Source organism: Rissa tridactyla, chromosome Z, assembly GCF_028500815.1.
Source record: "Rissa tridactyla isolate bRisTri1 chromosome Z, bRisTri1.patW.cur.20221130, whole genome shotgun sequence".
In the NCBI taxonomy this organism is placed as follows: Eukaryota; Metazoa; Chordata; class Aves; order Charadriiformes; family Laridae; genus Rissa; species Rissa tridactyla.
Genome location: NC_071497.1, coordinates 56,346,348 through 56,368,120, shown reverse-complemented (window position 1 = coordinate 56,368,120; position 21,773 = coordinate 56,346,348). Strand labels below are relative to the sequence as shown.

Genomic DNA, 21,773 nt, shown 5'->3' with positions numbered 1-21,773 from the left:
TTTTTTGTGTATTTCACAGAATAAGACACACAATATTTTTTATGAGAAATAATAAGCCACAGTAGCAGAAGACTAATCTGCTCATACTGAACAAGGAAGCAGAGGGACACTGAAACATTTAGAAAAATTTTCCATCCAGTTTTTCTACCTGCGATCAACAATAAATTTGCTCTCAACTATTAGTTTTGCAAAAAACACTCTGCTTTGCTACCAGTGTCTCTTCCATACCACATCTTGTTTAAAGAAGAACGTTCCTCTCCAGGCAACCAGCCAGGGCCCTCATTTTAACATTTCTCAGCTCTGATAATTTTTACATTAATGGCCATGCATTTCTTACACATAGCTCTAACTGTAGCTGCTAACTCCAGTATCAGTTAGCAGTATTTCTACTTCAAGCTCAAAGAAAACATTAGTACAACAAATAAAAACAACTCAAATACGCCTTTAATCATGACAAAAAATCAGGTTTCACTGATTAGGTTTCACTTTTATTTACAAAGATAGAAATTTACAGCAAACTAGACATCCCCCATAATTAAATTATTTAATAAAGGTTAAAACCTGAGTTAGCAAAAGTTATTGCTTCATTGAAGTTGCAGAAATTGCTGACAGGCATTTTTATATTTTTGTCTCCCAGTAAAAATTCTTCACACGGCACTTTTTCAAAGCTTTAAATCAGAGGCAAAACACATGATAAAAATCAAAACTGAGGAAGATGGGATATATCAGTGCAGCTTCAGTTCACGAGCTGGGCATCAGCTAGAGTACAGTACGAAACATTTGTTGAGATTCAAGACGTAAGAGTTATAAAATAAAACTTTTTTAAATCATTAATAGCACTTTTTAAAAAAATAAATGCATAATACAGGGATTGTAGTTTCAAATCAGATACATTTTCAAATCAGATACAATCAAGTGAGTGATGATTAATGCACATGTTAATGTAGAAAGACCGCTGGTTTTAAGATACTAATGGCCAGTTCATTATGATTACAGTAATTAAACCTCCTTCCCTAGTCCATTAATTGGTTGGCAATCTTCATGAATGTATGTTGCAACAAGTGAAACTGGTTCTTGCCACTGTTGTACACAACTACAGAACCATTTGAAGGAAGAATACCTGACCGGGGAGCCGTGTCCATCACAGCTCACACAAATTAAAGTCTCATAAAGTTTTCTTTCACATGCCCTGTAAACTTCCCAGTACTAGCATGTTTTTACTCGAAATGATGATGCATGCACAAAATCTGCTTTGCATGCGATTTGGCAATAGTCATGAGATGAGCAAAATACTAATTTGTACAGTTTGTAGCGTGGTATTGATGTCACAGAATGCTTTATATATAGTTTGGAAAAACCCGAGAAGTTGTTTCCTCAGGTACACAGAGTTCTTCGAATTTCAGAAACTAACATTAAGCATTACACTGCACTGAAAAAGACCTGGGAGTATAAAAACACCAAAGAGGTCAGTGGCTTCTGAACTCCAAGCTTGGCAATTAAAACTGGAAAATATTCTAAGTCACTCACAGTCACTTATAAAACCCATCCTGTGGAAATAAAACAAGAGCAATCCAGAGATATTAGACATCTTTTTAAAGATGACTCTTCCGGGTATTTTTCCTTATGGAAAGCAAACCGTATTTTAAGAAACAGTTAAATGTATTAGCAAAGTGCAATACCGTCACATTACCAAAAGTCTCTCCAGAGGAGATACCAAAAATTAGCCAATTCTAATAAATTAGAAGATAACTTGAAATTTAGAGTAGATTCACTATAAGACATCTACATAAAGGAGTGAGGACTTAGCACTCTTACGTACAAGAGAGCAAGTGACATGCTTATATGCTGATAGTGAGAGATCCCAACAGGAACAAAAACACAAGATGACAGGTCAAACGTACCCACTCAAGTTGTAACACTGAAGAGACAGGCAAAAGGGTAGGAACTAAGTTTTTAACAGAGACGTATTATCTGGAGAAGATAATCTAGATAAATAATTACCACATTCCATCATAATACCAGTTTTTCAGCATTGTGCATTTGCCAAGGACTGCGAATGCAACCTGCACAAGCATCATAGCTTTCAGTGACTTCATCCAGTGACAAAAGTAATGTTTACAACTCTGTGAGCTCTGCCCCCCCACCACGTGAACAAGCATCTTTTAGCTGAAGGTCTGTCTTTAACAGGACGGATAGGATTGGTAGGCAATAGTCCGCACGTGTGCGTGAAGTATGGTTCTATTTTACATAATAGAAAAATAATTTCATGAGGCCCTTTCATTACAATTGCCATAACATTATGCCAATGATAGCTCCTCAAACGCAGTTTTAATTTTAAGAAAGCCACTAGTCAAACTGCCATTTCAGCGGAAGAACCAAGGTGAACTGCATTCACATTGACATGAAGTATCACTATATCCCCAAGAAAGCAGTAGGCTTTAAATAGTCAAACTGCCAAAGAAACACCATGTGTCACCAAAGTACTTTAAGTTCTTGTGAAAGTCTCTGGCATCCTGTTAGAATGCGTTTGCTAGAACAGCATTCTGCGTCAGAGAGGTGACCCTATTAGCACTGCGTTACTGTCAACATTAAAAGACAAAAAGGTCGTAAGTGCAGGACCAACCAGAAGAAAACGTCCAGCTTGGAAACCTTTCCAGTAAGGCAGAGAGTTGAGGTGACTTTTGATCTTCCCCAAAAAAGTAATGTGCTGCTATGGCGAGGGAGACCATTCCATCAGAATGCTTTGCTGGGGCCTGAAAGTGAGAAAAAGGGAACACAGTCTTTATGATTGTTTATGGCTTTTAAATGTAAGATCAATCCAGACGTACTTTTGTACAGACTTAGTATCTATGGAACAAACTTCATCCTGCCGCTCTTTGTCCTATATGTTAAAACATTTCCTATCTTCAAACGTAACATTCAGATTACATGCTGAGCTCAATTTGAACTGAACTTGCAACGAGGTATTTAGGTTGCAGTGCCTCCGACATATTAAATAGCTTGCACATGCTCTAACCTCAGTGCTTTTATCTGTCAGTTTTGCTGACAAATCAGGACATGGACTCCAGCATAGCCTTTATGCTGATCCTTCTATTGTGAATCCTTAGGATGAAAATCCTTTTCTGACTAGCTTTGCCGCTATCAACCTTGCAAAGCTTGTCACACTGCCGACTCCTGTCCGCCTTTATCAAGTACCCTCAGAGGATTATTTGGTTAAGCGTGCACACTGCCAGATCCAGGATGGAACAAGGGACTTTCTGAACTTTCAGAGGTTCTTGTAATATTTACTCAAAGAATAAGACACTGTTAAACCTAAAAGGAAAATGTACAGGTCTGCAAAAAGTTCATCAGTAAGTTAACGGGTGCAGGGATCATAAATCCCACTGGAACAGCAATGCTGGAAGCCTTGCTTCCAACTGAAAATAATGTGAAAGAAAATTTAGAAAACAAAGTTTTACAACTCTCTTCAAGACAGGTACGTTTCCCACCAAGGACTCCCTGTAATTTCCCCAAAACCAAGCAAACCAAATACACGAAAGGGAAACTACTCACAAAAGGAAAGAGAACTCTGAAATAATAGTAATAGAGATAAAACTTCAAGAACTATGATGTTAAGAAGAGAGAAATCCAAACTTACACCCTAAGACCATAAAGACAAGGAAAATAACACTCCCTTTGTCCGTTCGACAAGTTAGTGGACTATGCATCAAAAATATATGTTTTGCTGATATACAAAGCTGAGGGACAAATTAAAAAAAAGAGGGATGCTTGAATTAGGATCTATCAAATAAAGCAAAGCTTAAGAAAGTTAAAAGTTACAATGACATTTTTCCACAGAAGAATGCAGAAATGGCGACAAGAGAGCAGACCAAGGCACGGCCGGGTTTCCAGAAGGGGCATACTCACCGTCAGCTCTACCCAGAAGTGCCACGGTGCAGCCTGCAGCCCGTGCGAGTAGAACACGAAGTAGTCTCCTCCTAAGCTAGCAACCGGCGTACCATCCCCAAGGGACCAGGTGGACAGAGCTGACCCTTCATGTGGCCGAACATACAGAGACATGTGACTTGGACCTGCAAAGACAAGGATACGTATCTGGATGTATCAACCAGTGGAGGAAGAACAACCACCTATCTTCCTATCCAGTAGCACGTTCCCTGGGTGTTACTCTTCCTGTCTTCTAAAATATGATACAACCGTCTTCTCCACAGAAGAAGCTTCAGTTATTTCTAAGCGGCGAGATAAATGAGATGATGATGTAGGAGAAGGACAGAGCTATAATACGGACTTTAAGAAAGGACTTGCTATAAAGAAGATCAAGGCTTACTCGAAATAGACAAGTTTATCAGTCCCCAAATAACAACTGCAACACAACACCCACAGCTTCTGTTGTGTTATGAAACTGAATTAATTCATGCTAATCCCACAAAGCTCGCCATCTTGGGAATGGCACTAGAACCTGCAGTACTGGAGTCAACACCTGATTTATTATGGGCATAAAAATAAACACAAATCACAAACCAGAAGCTTCAGTCACTCACCAGATACTTCAAAGCTTAACCTCACATTGTTCCAGGGCATCAGCTCCTTGGACAGAACTTTAAAGTGAATGGGGCTTCTTGGAAAAATTTCTGGAGCAGGAAGATACCAGTTTTTCCTGGAGGGGAGGGGGGGAAAGTTTTAACTTATTCTCAATGCAACACTCAGAGGTATTAAGTATGAGAAGCCAAGAAGAGTTTTTTGTATAGAATAGCTGACTGCGTTGTTACTAAACGAAATATTCAACAGCTAGTGATTCTAGCAGAAGGCAGATAAAATTAGCAGCTTGTGGCCAGAGAAATATTTAAAGGGCACATTAATAGAAAAATAGTCACCGGTGTGTTCATTCATTACCTTCATGTGCCTTAATTTAAAAAACAATAAAATAAGTAAGAATATTTCCATGTTCAAACTGCTATGCTTCCGCTCACAGGACTCTTGGGGCATGAGAAATAATCACAGCAGGTAGATTTCTTCTGTGGAGATGAGCTACGCTAGACTTCCTCTGCTGTCAGCTGGGGTGAGAGGGGGAAGAAGGGAAGAGACATCCATACTCCAAATCTGAACTGCCCTTTAGAAGGCCCCCCCTTCACCACCGCCTCCACTGGCGCTAACACTGATTTTCCACAAATCAACTTCTGCCGCTCCTGCAGCAGACCCATCAGTCTCTTGCAGAGATTCTGGCAGAAGACACTGCACCTAGGCAGAAGTTCAAATGCCTTCTAAAGTGAAAGGATTATTTACTTTTAGACCAACATTACCCTTACTTTTTCCCTTACATAAGCGAGATCGCGTAAGTGACAAATGTGCTTTATCAGTAAGTGCTCAAGTGGAGCCGTGTTCACACCAACCGGAACATGAAATGCACTGGCAGAATCCAAGGAAGGCCACAGAAAGGAGCCTGCTCCTCGCATGGAGTTCTAATGCTGTCATTGATTTCAGGCACATGGGGAGTTATGTGAGATACTCCATTATAATCAAATCCATTAATCCATATACCAGAGTCACTTTTAACCACATTTCCGTCTAGATCATGAAATCTCCTGCTTGTGTGCTAGAAGAAAAAAAAAAAAAGAAAAGAAAAAAGAAACACAGAAAGATGATGGACCTTACGCAGTTCACATGATTCAGAAGTGATTCAGAAATATCCTCCATTTCAATCTCTAAGGTCTACTGTACTTGCAGCATGCACTGAACACACATCCGAGTATTTGTGAATATATAGAGAAAATTACTCAGCTAAAAGAAACATACCATAAAAACACCCACATTCAGAAGATGACTGTGCCTGTAAGTTATTTGCTCATCTCCTATCACATTCACTTTTTAAATTATCATTGCTTACTCACAACTCCCCCACTTAAAACCCCCTAAAAAACCCTGCTTTTCTGACACAGATGAACTGTGTCAGAGACTGAACAAAGGAAACATTAGCAATTCTTTCAGATCCAGAAATAATCATTAGAGCTTTTAAATCAAGCAAGAAAGGAAAAGTTACTCTTTTTTGGGGGGTCGGGGAGGATGTTAAGGTTTGGAAAAAAACCCAAACACTGCTGCAACCAGAGGCATTAAAATACACAGGGCTTTTCTTACCTGGAGAAAGACTCGTTTAGGCTTTGGATTAGCTGCATCAGAACTGTAAGGAAAGAATATTCCACTACAAACGAGAATCAGAGTGACTACAAACACAGTAGTTAAAGTTATTAGCGTCGTTTTTGTACTTTTGACAAGGTAAATGAAGTTAATCTAGAGAACAAAAAGACATCCCAGTTATAAAACTGCAAGACTTAGAAATAAAACACTATTCATATAACTATAAAATCCAATTACGGAACTGAAAGTACATTAAAAAGAGATCATTGCAAGTACTACCAGACACAAGACACTTCTTTGTAATCCCAGTATTTAAACCCAAAAGGAATAAAGTGAATACTTCTCGGAGTTTCAAAAATTTGCTAATCTGCCAACAGAAACATAGAACCTTTGAAGCAAGGGGGCAGAAAAGAAAACCCTAAGGATTTTTTTTTTAGCATAGTACACATACTGTTCAGCCACATACTTCACCTAAAATGAATACCTGTTCAAATTCCAGCATTAAATTGCTTATTTTACACCAATCTTTACTACATCATCATAGAACAGATGTATTTTTATAAGCCCTGCTTCAGTGACTTTTCTTTGCCTAACATAAAACACAGAATCCTTGACATGTTTCCTAGAACTTTCTTACAATTTAGTACTGTCAAAACATTAACTTCAAGTATTAATTTAGAAAAACATTGATTTTTAAACTCTAGAGAAAGTTTAAATGTTTTAAACATTTACAAATTCTACTTACAAAATAGGATGACAGTATCATAGTGATGACTACAATAAATCCTGCCAACACCACATCAGGTAGAATTTCTGAACCACTTCGTCCCATGATAGGGGTAAACATCTCAAATACAGTCCAACTAAGATACATCATATACAGATAGGGAACAAACATTCCCAGCATGTACATCATGACAAACTTCACTGTGGCACCTAAAAGGGACAGAAAAAAAAAATTAAGACAAAAAACCTAGAAAAGCTCAAATGGACATGAACACACAGCTTTACTAACATATCCATAAACTGCTGCAAGGCCCAATACACAACACTCATCCTCACCCCCGACATGGATATGGAAAGGGGATCTCATTTTGCATGGCCAGTGACAATATAACTCTTTCAAAAACACCACAAAACCCTTCTTGTGTTACCATAAAAAAAATAAAATTAAACATGTTCTGTCCCAAAAACGATTTAAATTTCACAGTATTTTTAACAACCTTTACTATCCCATCAAAGTACACAATCACTTACTAATAAACCCACACAGAATTGTTCTTTTTAGCCTGCACTTTTTTTAAAGAGCTTCTCCATACTTTCAAACTGTCTTTAGTTCAAGAACACTTATGACAAAAATGTCACATGTATACTTTGACTATTCAAAATTCAAAGAGTGGAAACACCCCCTCCCCTCCCCCCCCCCAACTTATACCTTTTTGGCTGAATTCTTTATGGATCATCAGCTTAGTGAGTAAAGGAAATGCTACCCATAATGTACAAATGAACGCAGAACAAAGGCCCATCTGAGTAATCACAGCCAATGCTATAGACCATATCATCAACGAGGCATCAAAAAAAATATCTCCCAGGTACAGCTCATTCACATTCTGTAACAAAAAAGCAAGTGCAGTCATAACTGAGCATATTCCATGTATCACATCTCATGAGAACACACAGAAAACATATATAATTGTTTTCTTTGCCAAAACAATTCTGTAAGCATCACCGCACCATTCTCTTACCGTTTAGAGCTATCCATGACAGCATACTTTATTTATTTATTTTTTAAATCTGCTCTGACATAGCTTGAAGAAGAGATTACATTGGCTGGGGCATAGGGAGGAAGGGAATCTACAAACGACAATGCCAAGAAGGTGGAAGGCTAATGTTTTAGGAACACAGGCGAATAGGGCCCTTTTATAAAAAGCACTGGTATTTGTGAAGCCTATAAAATAGCCACTACTTACGTGTGAAAAAATTATCTGTATCTCCTGAGATTCTAAGCCTTTTTTTTGAACAGCAGCTGTTAATACACTTCTTACACAAGCACGGTTATTAGTGCACAAATATTACACTAGTGCCTTTATATGTCATGCCACAGCTGTCACTTCAGAAGTGTGCTTTTTTTAAAATGTATCATTTGTTTTGAAGAAAAGACATGTATGGGTCAGATAATAAGAGATAACACTTTCAAAAAGAAGGAAGTTTAACTATCAAAAATGTGGTTTGCTTTTTTTTTCTTGTAAGTTACATTGGCAACGCTGCAGTGTTTGTAGTGCAAGACTCTAATTGTGAATCCTGCTAGTAGCAAGAAGGACCGCTTGCGTGAACAATGGCTGTCAGAAAGCACCCAGTTCAGTTTTGGGCTGAGAAGAAAAAAAAAAAAAAAAAAAAAGGATAAACACGAATTGCCAAACCTATTTCAAAACAAAAAGCTTATTAATTCACAAGTTCTTGAGCTACTAACAGAAAACACCCAGGCATTGCCTGTGACAGCCAAGTAAGAGATTAGGTTCCAAAAATCTTTATGCAACTCTGAGTACAATGTAAGTTACAGAGGCAGCATAAACCGTATGGTGTACTGCAAGCTCCAGCATGCAAGAAAATTAAGAGACTCATGATATCAAGTTGGTTGATCTGCTGATCAAGACAATCAGCAGGCAAGAAGTAGATCCAGAGCCTGGAACAGCTGAACAGTTAGTGCAAGTACGCTCTCCCCTCAGCTTGTCTGAAAGACTAGAAAACAGTAACATCACGTCTATTTTGTATATGGCTCATCTTTTCCACAAAAGGACACCACCACATAGATATATTTAACATACATATACCAGTTAACACGCCCCCTCCCCAAACAATTAAAAAACCCACTTCCAGATAAAGACATGATGCATTCACCCAGAACTTTCCATACAACCGAGTTTCAGTTAATTCTTCAAACACTTGGATGAAGCTGGATTCGGCTCACAACTTAGGTTTCCTAAATTCCCTTGCCCAAAGCTTGTACAAATAGCCAAGAAGATAAGTAACAGCAAGCTGAATAACTAAATACCACTGTGCCTAAGACCTAAACCTAACAGGCTCAAGTAGTCGACTTCTGCCCTGGAAGAGCATCACCTGTCATACCTCACAGCACCACCTCAAGGCCCTATTTGTTTTTGATAGAGAGTCATTAAACTACCATCTAAACATAAGGGGATTGTTAGGAGCTATAATTATGACATTATTATGCAAGTTAAATTGTGCTGGTTAGTCCATAAGAAAGAATTATAAGCAAAAGAGGCAGATAGACAGTAATCATGACAAATGACAGCAACGGAAAGGTAACAAACACCAAATCCTCACCAAGCCCTGCAGGGGCCTATATGACCTTTATCTATTGCAGAAAAGAACATGGACTATCAAGAGCTCTATTCCATCTCCAGCGGTGGTAAAAACAACTATCAATCAGAATAATCATAGGGGGAAGGGTGACTACTCAAATTTTTACAAGAGCTTCATTTAGAAAGTCCTGCACAGCACAGATTACTGTATTAGAAAAGGGCACGACAGAACTAGAAACTATGATAAATGTAAGGAAAAAGCTCTCAGACGAAGCATCTGACAAAAAGTCGTATTATTTGCTTAGAAGGTTATGAATACAAATGACATCACCAAAACAATATGCATAATAAAAGGACAGAATAAAACAGAGAGAACTGGAATTCCGAGTTTCACAACAAAATGTAAATGATGAATTAGATTAAACAACGAATAAAAATATTAAAGATACATAAGGAGATACTGTACCAAAATCAATTATTAAATTTAAGGAACCCGTCATACAAGTACATTCAGAGGAGAGAATCTGGTAGGATTCAAAGAACACTGGAGTATATATGTAGATTCCGTAATTATCAAGAACATTCAAAGGTATCAAAAAACCCTAAATTCTCCAGTTGTTGCTCTGATCTCGTATCAATGAAGTGACGGCAAGAAAGGAAGGTGCAGACAGGGAAAGAAACAGCACTAGTATTCTACTAGGCTATTGCCGTTTTTCTGAAGCAGCTCCTTAAGGTCATTAGAAAGAGTTAAATCACAAAGCTCTTAACTCTCTGATTTAGTAGAGTAACCCCTATGCTTAGATGAAGCAATTTTTACAGCAACATTTTAAATACTTCTGTCCAATACAGAAAACTTTTTGCATCTTTTCAATCAACTCAAGAATTAAGTCTGCCTCAGATTAAACACATTAGCCTTCATCATTGGCAACAAAGTCAAGCTTACCTTGTAGAAGAATTTCTTGGCTAGTGTATGCACAAGAATAAGCTTAGCTGCAGCTGCAGTGCCATACAGAAACACAGAAACATAGAAATGAGTGTACCAAGAAAGAGACCGTCCAATGAGAGACACGAACGCTGCCACTATAAGGACTGCCACCAGCGTGCAGATCCAACTTAACAGTGTTAAGCCAAATGCAGTAAAGAATTTCTTCAGGTTATGGACAGCTGTGAAGAAGAAAAAAGAAGTTTAATTCAACAAGTCGTGTGTACTACTACAGACTACCATCAAGATTGTAATTACCCCACAGTATAATTCAGTTAATGACCAAAATAAAAAAGCATGAGTCATCCACTCAAGACTTCTTAACGGTGTGGTCTAAACCATTTAGCCTATTTCTTTGCAAGTCTTTTTGCAGTCTTCCCACTGCAAAGTTTATTCCCAGAGTACTAGTGTATTATTCTGCAGATTGCCATGTTCCCGACAGTTAAAAATTTCTCCAGGGAACCAGTGGAGTCACTCAACCATCTATAAAGTCTCAAAACAAAAACAAAAAAAAGCAACACAAATTTGAGTTGGTTTTCTTGTAACTTTTTGTTACTCCAAAAATGTTTGCTGAATTTGAGGGTGGGTCTGTTTGGTTTGATTTTTTTTTTTTAAACAGGTATGTTCTTACACATACCTGAAAAGGTCTAACTAGAAGATTTAAGTTGCTTTACACCCTTTATTAAGCTTTGTAATGTTTTTCTCCATTTGTTGTTTTATTTGCTCCTGCCTACAGGCAGGTGTTCAGGAAACATGATTCTGAAGCCCTACCCGTGCTAACAGAACAGAGTTTACATAGATATTAAGCAAATTTTTTTTTCCATTTTCAGATCTTTAAAGGATTTGATTTTAACCTTCACGAAAGGATAAGAGGCATAATCGTGATTCATAAATGCTAGACATCTAGGCCTATCATATTCTTTCTTCATCATAATCAAAGTTGAGATATTTAAACACAAAGTAACTCCTATGGCATGCTGCACACCTAGAATTTATTTCTGACATTTATCTAAAAAGATGCCTTAGTCACCTGAACACTTCATCTACTAATTGGTATTCCATAAAGAGTACTGTGATTGATTTTTTTTTTTTTTTTTTTTAAGAACTAGACTTACCTCTGGTTTTGGCCTGTAATACTCTCTTGCTTAAGTAAAGAAAAGCAATTGCTGCTGTAATATAGTTCATGATGGTGCCAACACGGGCAGGATAAGCCAGGACAAATAAACCAAGTACATCAAAGAACACAACATTTCCATGTCGATACTCAAAAGATTTAGCCAGCTTATCTGACATTGCTAGGTATTTTAGGACAGATAGAATATTGTCACCTATTAAAAAAAGCAGACACACAATGTAACTACATCAAGGTTGATGAATTAGTACACAGCATTCTTTTAAGTGTTCTTAAAAATAAAGCTGTATTGAAATATCCTCAAGAAAGATGTGAATATACAACTGATTATTCTGAAATAGGTATTTGATAGTATGCACAGCATAGTATTTTCATGAGTTAATCTAGACAGCTGTCACTAAAATAAGTATACGTGGTAAGCTTCATGTTTTTAAATGCTGTTGCAATGAAGGGAGTAGTCAAGCTTTCAGCCCATCTTCAGGTCTGATATTAAAGCATTGGACTTCAAGGCTAACCCATAGAAGAGTTTAGAATTTCCTAATCTTCCTTCTCCTTGCCAGTAGTAACCTCTCCATGTTTCAGTGACTGTGAATTACCTGCCTTTCTTTCCCTAGATGACTGTAAGGTAAACTTCCTTTGTAGCCTACAGGTACTGACCACTTCTTTTCTTTCACACAGTGCAGCCAAAAACAATTGTTCTGAACTTTCATTTTGCTTTTACTTGACCTGTAAAAGTGCTTACTGGCTGAAAAGTTTTGTCTTTATTTTTTTTTTTAGCTGTGATACATTTAACGAGAGACCTTCTACATAACCACCATGACCAGTAAAATAACCTTTCCAACAGGAATTTATAGGTGTTACTTTCTGTCTTGCAACTGCACTGGTGCAAGAAAGTGTTTAAAACTTATTCATGCTGGTCATCTAAGCTGGCTTCTGTATAAGCTTAAAGAGGGAAATGGTCAAAATCCTGGAGATGTTTAGAATCATGTTAGTTTTTCCTGGTAAACTAAAGGTCTTATTGTAATTTTCCTTACTGCAGCCTGTCAAATAGCCTGCTCTGAGCAGAAACTGTTAGTAGAAAATAAATCCTGTTTATCCACAGCCTGTGTGCTACCATGTAAGTTTGAGTGGGATCCATACTGAAAGAAAAGCCTCTGTTGGCAGACCAGTCTCTGTGCCACCAACCTAACCATAAGCTTCTCATGATGCACACTAATCAGTAAGAGGGCTTACTGAGAGAAAAGGAACCCAGAATGCTGAACAATCATGTATAAATGGCTAGATTATAACCTTAATTGGATTCCACAGTTACTTTCAAATCAACATCACTGGATACTGATAAAGTTTATCTTCCCAAGTTAACCAAACATATTTCCTTTGTATTTCAAAGACATGTATTCAGTCAATTCTTTGTTCTTTAGAACATGTCTAGCATGTTCTAAATTTGTACTTAAAATGATGAATTTCTTGCGATGGCAGTCTTAACAGCAAAATAAAAAGCAGCTACAACACTTTAGCAAATCTTTAGTAAATAACTGAATTCTTGAAACACCAACCTGCTCTCTGAATGGAATCTGTTAAAATTCTGTCTGATGTGTCGTATTTTGTATGATAAATGTAGCCATTTTCAATGAAAGCCAAATCTATTCCTAGAGAGAGAGAAAAAGCATGTTTGAAATTATGTAAACCTAAAACCTCAAAACAAACATGTGAAAGCCTCAGATATATATCACGCAAAAGTTTGTTCTTTATAGCCCACTCATCATCCTTAAAGATGAACAAAATAGCCTGCTTTGTAGATGGAAGGCTGAGATTCCGTGTGTATTTAAAAAAAAGAACACTTTTAAAACATTTTAAAATAACCGTCTTTTCTAATGTATTGATTTGCATGACATCTGTAAACAAACCAATCTCTACTGGAGAAATACATGAAAATTCTTAATAGTCTCAGCTTCAGAAAAGATGTACAAGGTGCTTTCCAAACACTTACCATTAAAACATCCGTAGAGATCCATGCTGAAAACTAATAAAAAGCACCACTGTGGAACTACAGAAACAGCCTCTCAAAATACCAGGTGTGTTCTTTTTACTTCCAATTTATGAACAGCTTTTCAAAGAGCCAATTTGAAAACTCTTAATTTAATAGCCCAAATAATTTGTAAAAATAAAGAAAAAATATTTACAAACAAAAAAAGGTTTTCTGCAAAATCAATTACACATTCGGTGTATCCCTAACACCTCACCCGCCCAGCTGTATATGCAAAAAGCTGCTGTCTGCAATCTGAATCCTCACGATTTTGCAGAGGTTTCACAAATCAGACCTCAATTCTACCAGTTAGCAAAGAGGAACAAACTAGTTCTTTAACTCAATTACTTCATTTCTATTCGTTTAGAAAAACAGAGGTCAGTGAGAATTTATTTACCATTTATGATCCAGGTACAATTCTGAACAAAGAAAGAACACATTGTACAAAATCAGCTACTTTATTTTCAGGCCAGAAGCATACTTTAGAACAGTTCAGAATATGCCAACACCTTTTGCTCTAAGCATCAATTCAGAAAGATCACTTGTCTTGAAAGCGATTCCAATGACAACCTCTGCCAGACAGCAACGATTTTACAGAAGTTTAGATTCCATTGAGTTGTGTTTGCATTGTGTGTTCCACATTTTTTCCTCAGTGGTCATTCTCTGCAGAATGGACAGCAAACTGTAAACAGATTAGCAAAACCAAAACCTGCTGTCTTGTGCTTGATTATGGAAAAAAAAGAAGTAATAAAAATGCATTAATTACTATGTCACAATCTTAAAAAAGATTCTTTTGGTTTACCCATTAGGTGCAGAGATTTAACCCCTGCAACCAGGTTGTTAGCATCATTACCACAATGTTTCAAACCAAAATATTTCATTTTGGAGTGTCTTCCTGATTTCCAGGAAACTTTTCTACCATTTAGTTTCTTCCTGGAAAACAGAAGTCTCCAAAAAACTTCCCTAATGACCTATACGACAAACCAAATCTAAAGGCTCTTGCCTTAGAAAAAAAGCAGGAAAACTTGCTCCCAAACTGAAAGACAAACCAAATTTGAGGACCCTCACATAGTCAACTGCAGAACAGTCTCCTTGTTACAAACTTAAGACAAATGATTCCATAATGTGCATTGGCACGTCATCTGGTAACATACCTGGAACATTGCCAAAGTCCCTGTATATTCGGAAGTCTGTATCTGCTGGGATAATACCACTCTGAAATATTTCCTGCGCCACCACAGAGGCAAAGGGATGTTGGGCTGCAACTACATATGCTTGTACCAACCAAGGATTCTCAGGTCCTAATGAAAGATGAGCAGAAAGTTCACAAAAAATACTTTTTGAACTTCAGTGAGGATATGTACCTTTATCATAACAAATAAATACGCAAAGGAACTCAGTAGAGTTTTAACGCTGTTGCCCCACAGGGTATATACTAAGTGCATCTGTGTTGGCTGAATGACTCACACTTGAGAGAACGAATTAGTTACACTTGGGGGAAAAAAAACCCCAACACTGATGTCTTGAGTGTTCAGTGGCAGAGTAGATAAGCCACCTCCCAAAAAAGACCCAGCGCTACTGAAGAAGTCACAACCTTTAGCAGAATTTCCAATTTATCATCTATGTATCACATCTCAAAATTGTTGTTTAGATAAAAGTCTCTCCACTAAAAGCATTTGATGCAAGCAAACAATTACGCAGCTCCATCAGTAGAAGGAATTCTGCAGTCCAACTAGGATGGAGCAGAAGTTCAACGGTAGTCTACAAAGCACAGAAGTTTTGCTGCTTCCTGAGCAGCACACGGAGTTCTAATGCCACCATCTCCCTGCAAAGATTTTGAAAGAACTGCTGTGAAAATTAACTCAAGCATATGAAAGTATGAGTATGCAAGGTATACAAGATCTCCAAATCTGGTTTTCTCCTTATTACCTTGACGTAAAAGGGAAATGCAACTTCTGTAATCCTGTTCTAGACAGGCTTCCCACCTATGAGGCAACTTCTATGGCAGTGCTTTAGCCTCCATGTATCTAAAGATGGAGAGCAACTTATTTGCTGCACAGGGTTGGAAAAGAGACATAGAGGTTCTCCTGTCTTTTGCATACGAGTCACGTTGAATACTCCTTTGAGTCTACATTGTTTATTATCAAATTATCCAAGAGTAGAAACTGGACACAGTGCAAGCTCATACCTGTTTGAAAAACAAGTTCTTTTCCTCCTACACCTGCTGCCTCCAGGTTAATAAAAGCTCTAATTGACTTGGCCCACTCATGTTGTGTAATGAAGCCGTGACTAGCCTTGATGGGAAAACAAAAAAAAAAAAATAGGTCATAACTCAAGATTGGACAAGGCAGCCAAATCACTTAGAACACAAACAGATGCAGAAAATCCAAGTCTTCTAATTAAATTAATATGGACAGTATTCTTAATCTAAACATATTTTTCCCTTTGAAATCTAATACATTTTACTCAGAATGCTAAGACTGGCTTTCACTAATACTTCAACAGATTAAATACAAGCCATATATGCAGTTACTCTTTGTCAGTCTTAATACACAGCTTTGATGTATATTTTATAATTCTGGCACATTCTCACCTGCAAAATATTTTCTTCTGCACCATTAAATAAGAATATGACAGCATGATGCAGGGGCTCTGATGATTTTGAAAGCGTGTTAAGTATTTCAAGCATCACTGCACAGCTAACAGCATCATCACTGGCACCTTAAAATAATCAGCAGAATAGCATGACTTAACAACAAACACACAGAATTGCAACAAAGACCAGAGAAGAAAAAAGCTTTATGCTACCTCAGCCACTTAATCTAACTGAAGTACAACTATGTCAGGCTTTAGTATATTTTCTGCTACAGCTTGTACCCTGTGTCTATACTAGTTAAAAGAAACATCAGAAAGAAAAATAATGTTCAGAAGTTGAGCATGTGAAGTACAAGGTACCAGATCCAATACTACTGTTCAAGAAAAGTAGACTAACCAGGTTACTAAGCAAGCAAAGTGATCATTGCCTATTTTTCTAAGAACAATACAAATAAACAAGGACATAATTTTCACTTACATCTTACTCAAATTTTTAAAAATAAACATTCCCACATAAGTCACCCTGTTACAATGCATTTCAGTAAGTGGATAAAAGCTCCAAGTAACATAAGGTCAAGATTGCAAAATAAAGCAAAGGAAGCACCAGAATTCACACCTTTAAAACATTTTTAAAATGAAAGTATACATTATAATACAGAATTTTCATGATCAGATGCTTTCCACCACCCTTCTTTCTTCACAGAAAACCCGTTTTGCTCTGAGCTCAGTAGAGTGTTCTCTGAGATCCTTACCCAGCACTGTTCTAGACTTACTCTCACTTCCTCACATCTCCTTCTACGCCCTGCCAGTTTTCTATCTTGATTAAGCCTCCACCTTTTAGCCAAGGTCTCCCATTGCCCCATTTCCCCCACTTTGGTGCAAGCTGCAGCACCTCCCTACCCCATGCTAATCAATAAAATTTGGGCGCAGAGAAATTTAACCTCATTTCTTTAGGCCTGGGTTGCATATATAATGCCAACATGCACTGAGATGACAGCAATAGTGTGCTCGGCCTTGGTGTGCTATTAGGGCAGACTCATTAGCTCTTAACACTGTTTAATTTACACATAAAAAAGCAGCTTTTCCAAAGCTTGTAACTTGGCAAAATTTAAACTTACCTGCTCCATCCATGAAAAGGGCACATTCCTGATACAAACACAAATCTCAGCCTAAATTTTAACCTTAGCTTATTGTATGGAAGTACTTCAGAACCACAGAATAGTTTGGGTTGGCAGGGACCTTTAAAGGTCATCTAGTCCAACCTCCACTGCAATGGGAATAAATAAATAAATAAAACTAAAATCTTTCCAGTACACTCTTCTGTAACGTATTTCTCAAAAATTAATGCCTTGTTCTGTCAAAAGCTTCCCCAAAAGCCCCCCAAAACTATTCAGTTCAAAGCCCTGACTATATTGCTACCCAAATTTACCAGTAGTCTACTCTTCACCCCACTGAATTATTTTATCTAACCTGTGCTGTGTTGAAAACTCAGCAATGATTACAGCTTTCAGCAGGATTAATCACTTATCTGCCTCACTGTGAAGCTAAGAAAAATAAAAGTTATTGATTTCAACAGACATACAGATTTACATCTGATTAAAGCAGCCGTGTAGCCATAGACTATGACAGAAGCTCACAGAGAAAGTACCATCCTCAAATACTTCATATACAACAAAACTGACGGTAGGTTAAAAGCTTTTATGGCAAATACCAGTAACCTAAGAAAGCTGTGTTATCAGCTGCATCTGTGATGATCATTTCAAGGATGTTTCTGCCTTCAAGTTGATTAGAAAAGAATCAAATAGGCCATATAAACTGAAAACTAGTACTGTTAGAACAAGACACGTGTTTTAGGAGTTCACAGCTTGTGTTCTTCCTTCACACGGAACTCAAGCTTTCTAATGTTGAAGCTGTAATGGTTTACTGAGTTTTGCTTTACTCATCCTGTAGGCATAAGCATCAACAGCAGATTATGTTTTACTATCTAATTTTCAAATATATTACTCATTGATCACCGAGTTCTGCTGATTCTGGTTAAATAACACCTTTTGGGAAATGAAAAAAAGCTGTAAGCAAGTAAGTTGCAGAAATACAGGAGAACAGAAAAGAAAAGGTTCTTGCTAAGGTTTTGGGCAAGTTTCACACAAAGAAAAGACAGAGCAGTTTCTCACTGCTGCAGTAAAGGGCTAGGCTGCTTTGTGATTAAGGGCAAGCATACAGGCCGACTTCTAGCTCCTCCACAGATTTCTGTACAATCCTACACAAATCACTAATATTTGCTGGCACCTCTATGCAAGGTTGGTGAAATATTTTACTGTCTGAGTAACTGTAAATAAAGTAATTGATGCAGACACAATCCTGCATTACAGTCCATAGAAGCAAACATACAATTTACACAGGGCATTAATTTAAAGACGGTTTTCCATAATCATTGTATTATGCCTGTGAAGTATTCTTTCTAAGTCTAGGCAGCCATATTTAGACTATACCGTAATTAGCATCTCTGCAGCTCCTAAATCACAAAGCATGTATAATAATCCTGCAGTTATTAAGCTTAATTTGGAAACTCATCTTGCCTAAGTATGATTAAGGAGAAAGAGAAGTTCTGTATTATACTATTTGTCTACAGAAAAAAGGCACAGAGTATGGCAAGTGCTTTGTTTCTCCAGCTAATACTCAACTGTTTTCTCAATAATGAAGACTATTTGCGTGTGCTAAGGAACTCAAGGTTTACTCCCTAAAATAAGCTATTGTGTGGGGTGTAAATGAAGAAATTTCAGTAAAAGCTGCGCTGTTGGTAACTGAAGTCTGTAGGTATTTTTCAACCGCAGTAATAGGCACACACCTGTGGCTGAGTGTTACAACAGATGTTTTCATGTGCTTTTCAGTTCCCTACCTTCTTGGCACTGTTAAAACCATGTATTTACGTAGCTGTTTACACCCTTGCTGCAATAATAATTTTAAATTATTAGATTTATAAAAATGCAGAGGGACAAGAACAAAAGAGTATGCAATAATGACAGTGAAAGTAGCTGCAAGAGAGATGTACACACTACCAATGTAGCAGTACCTTAATCTTTGACAGCTACAGTCTTTTGAGACAGAAGATTTGAATGCAGAAAAAAAATAATATTGGCATAGCTTAAGGATATCACCCTAAAAACTTGAAATAAAGTACAATACCAGCAACGGGAAGGGAAAACACAGGCTGATTGGTGGGGGTGGGAACAGTCTCTAGCACAAAGCATCCCGAGAAAGAAAAGTACAGAAGTACGGAAAGACCTGAACAACAGGTAGAAGCAGCACATGAACTACATGCATAAGCAGCAAATTACAAGAAAGGCAGATATAACCACACTTTCTAGAAATCTAAATATAGTATCTGCAATTTGCTGCCTACCAGAAAGCGAGAGTGAAATCCTGACTTTAACAGGACCAACCTGTCACTCTAAATACTGAATCTCACTGAAATCAAGCAGACTAGTTGACACATACAGTATTCTAGCACGTGGCTGGCTATAAGGATGTTTGGTGTGAGAAGACAGCAAGCCAAGTTCTGTGACCCATGTAATAAATAGAAACGCAGAATGAACATGTGGACCTACCCGGGGTATTTGGTACGGAATCAAAGTGACAATTGGATAACACTGCATGCTCAGCTCCATTTCGGGGTTCCAGCTTCACTATGACATTGGTTATGTTTGCATAGTAACTAGTAAAGCCTCCTAAAAAGTCAATGCTGAAGGAGCCTGTGGGCCTCTGTATGTCTACAAATAACTTGTGAGCATCTGTGCTTTCTCTTTCTATCGCCCTAATTTGTTCTAGGAGGTAGTTAACTGCAAGAACTTCATTTTCTGGACTTCCAACTGTTCTGGGCCCAATTGCTGTTATGTTGTCAAGATAGCCCCTGTAAGAGATAAATTACACATTCAGCATCAACACGTTTAACATTTAGTATGTAACTTATCCAGAACTGTAACGTTTTTGTACATTGTTCTATTTCGAAACTTACATTAAGTGGAAGAGACAAAAGCCAATTAGACAGTAACTACAGTCAAGATGACAAAGACTATTACGGTAATGGGTATATAGTACTGATCTTTACTCAGGGCTCCTCCTCCTATCTAGCAAGATATTAAACCAAACTACTGTTTCTCTGTTTTGAACATATCAATTCAAAATGAAATGAAAGCACGGAGAAGCTAAAGATTTTACCTTTAGCAAGGTCCTCCATACGCACACACGCTCTTCCCTGAATGTCTGAATAAGGACGCTCTTAGCAAGATTTACACCAATTAAAAAATTCGCCAAGAAATTTTCCCGGACACTTTACAATACTACGAGAATTAAACTGTGGAGAGTGCAGCGCTTCATCAGCCCAAACCAGCACCTTTAAGAGGTGGCGAATACGAGAGCGGGAGCCCTGACAGTGATTTCACCCACTTCCTGCAGCCGCCGGCGCCAGCTCTGAGCTGCTGCCGGGGCAGGGGAGGACACCAGCGTTCCGCAAAGGACAGTAACCCGACGACTGACGGCAGCGGCCTCCTCGTCCTCTGGCCGGCCGGCGGGACCCCCAGGGCGCACTCCCGCTGCGCCCACACGGCCTTCGGGGCCAGGCCGCCGCTGCGCCGCCAGCACCCCCCCGACCCGCCCCGGCGGAAAGCCAAGGGCAGCCGGGGTAACGCCGGACGGACTCTGGCCCCGACACGGGGAAGTCCCACGGCTCCCCACCGCCCGCCCCGGCGAGGAGGGGCAGCCCCCAGCCCGCCCCGCTGTACCTGGCGCGGGGGGCGCTGAAGTCACGGGGCCCGGCGGGGGTGGGCCGGCTGAGCAGCTGCCGGTGCGAGAGCTCCACCAGCGCCCGCAGCCCCAGCAGGTACAGCAGCACCAGCGGCGCCCCCCGGCCCTCGGACAGCGGCAGCACCGGCCGCCGCCGCGGCCCGCCACGCTTCTTCCCGCCCGTGTCGCCGCCGCCATCGTCCTCCTCCTCCCGCGGCGGCGGGTGGTCCCGGTCGCGGTGGCCGCCGGTGGCGCGGAGCCGCCACACAGGTGGCGCCGCCGCCGCGCTCCGCTCCATGGGCCCGGCTACCAGCACGAGCTCCGCCGTGCAGAGGCGCGATACGGCAACGGACGAGGGTCAAAAAGCGGCTCCGCCCGGACCGACACGACCCGGCTCCCTCCGCGGCGGGGGGTGCGGCCACGGGGCGTCACGTGGGAAGGGGGCGGGGTCCCGTCACCGCCCGCCTCGGCCGTTGGGGACGGTTGGGGTCCGTTACTGGTGCTGGGCGCAGGTAGCGGTCGCTTTTCGCGTTGCAGGCCTCGGGCGTGCGCTCGGCCTCAAAAGCGATGCCGGGAAGCGGTGGGCGGCGGTTTGCCGGTGGAGGGCACCGGCCCGGTGGCGGTGGAGGCCTCTGTCCCGCCGCGGCGGCCGGGCGAGCGACGGCCTGACCCTGCGCCCGACCGGAGGTCGCCCCGCGCTTTGTGGGCGGCGTCGCCTCGCTGACAGAGACGTTCCCATCACTGAAATGTGATGACTGTGCTCTGTGCGCAGCTCGGCTGCTTTAGTAAATTTCTGTATTTTGGCTT

The 21,773-nt window shown here is 39.6% G+C and overlaps 1 protein-coding gene across 1 annotated transcript; it reads right to left on the bottom strand.

The window, feature by feature from the left end:
* Positions 1-466: 466 nt before the first annotated feature.
* Positions 467-21,584, bottom strand: ERMP1 (endoplasmic reticulum metallopeptidase 1). Its single transcript, XM_054185661.1, has 15 exons — positions 20,966-21,584; positions 19,793-20,094; positions 16,186-16,313; positions 15,781-15,886; positions 14,747-14,893; positions 13,123-13,215; positions 11,550-11,762; positions 10,396-10,616; positions 7,565-7,739; positions 6,875-7,065; positions 6,130-6,282; positions 5,388-5,590; positions 4,539-4,654; positions 3,907-4,070; positions 467-2,753 (listed from the first exon to the last, which is right to left on the bottom strand). Exons 1-15 carry the CDS (start codon positions 21,262-21,264, stop codon positions 2,589-2,591), a joined length of 2,676 nt encoding a protein of 891 aa, XP_054041636.1. The 5' UTR covers positions 21,265-21,584; the 3' UTR covers positions 467-2,588.
* Positions 21,585-21,773: the final 189 nt, after the last annotated feature.

Bases quoted from the DNA above. Each gene is read 5' to 3' on its own strand.
- ERMP1 (XM_054185661.1), bottom strand. From the start codon at position 21,264: ATGGAGCGGAGCGCGGCGGCGGCGCCACCTGTGTGGCGGCTCCGCGCC. The intron at 16,314-19,792 runs GTAGGTCCACAT...GATTATTTTAAG, and splicing joins TTCCGTACCAAATACCCCGG to GTGCCAGTGATGATGCTGTT. The intron at 7,066-7,564 runs GTATAAGTTGGG...TGTCCCTTTTAG, and splicing joins TAAAGAATTCAGCCAAAAAG to GTGCCACAGTGAAGTTTGTC.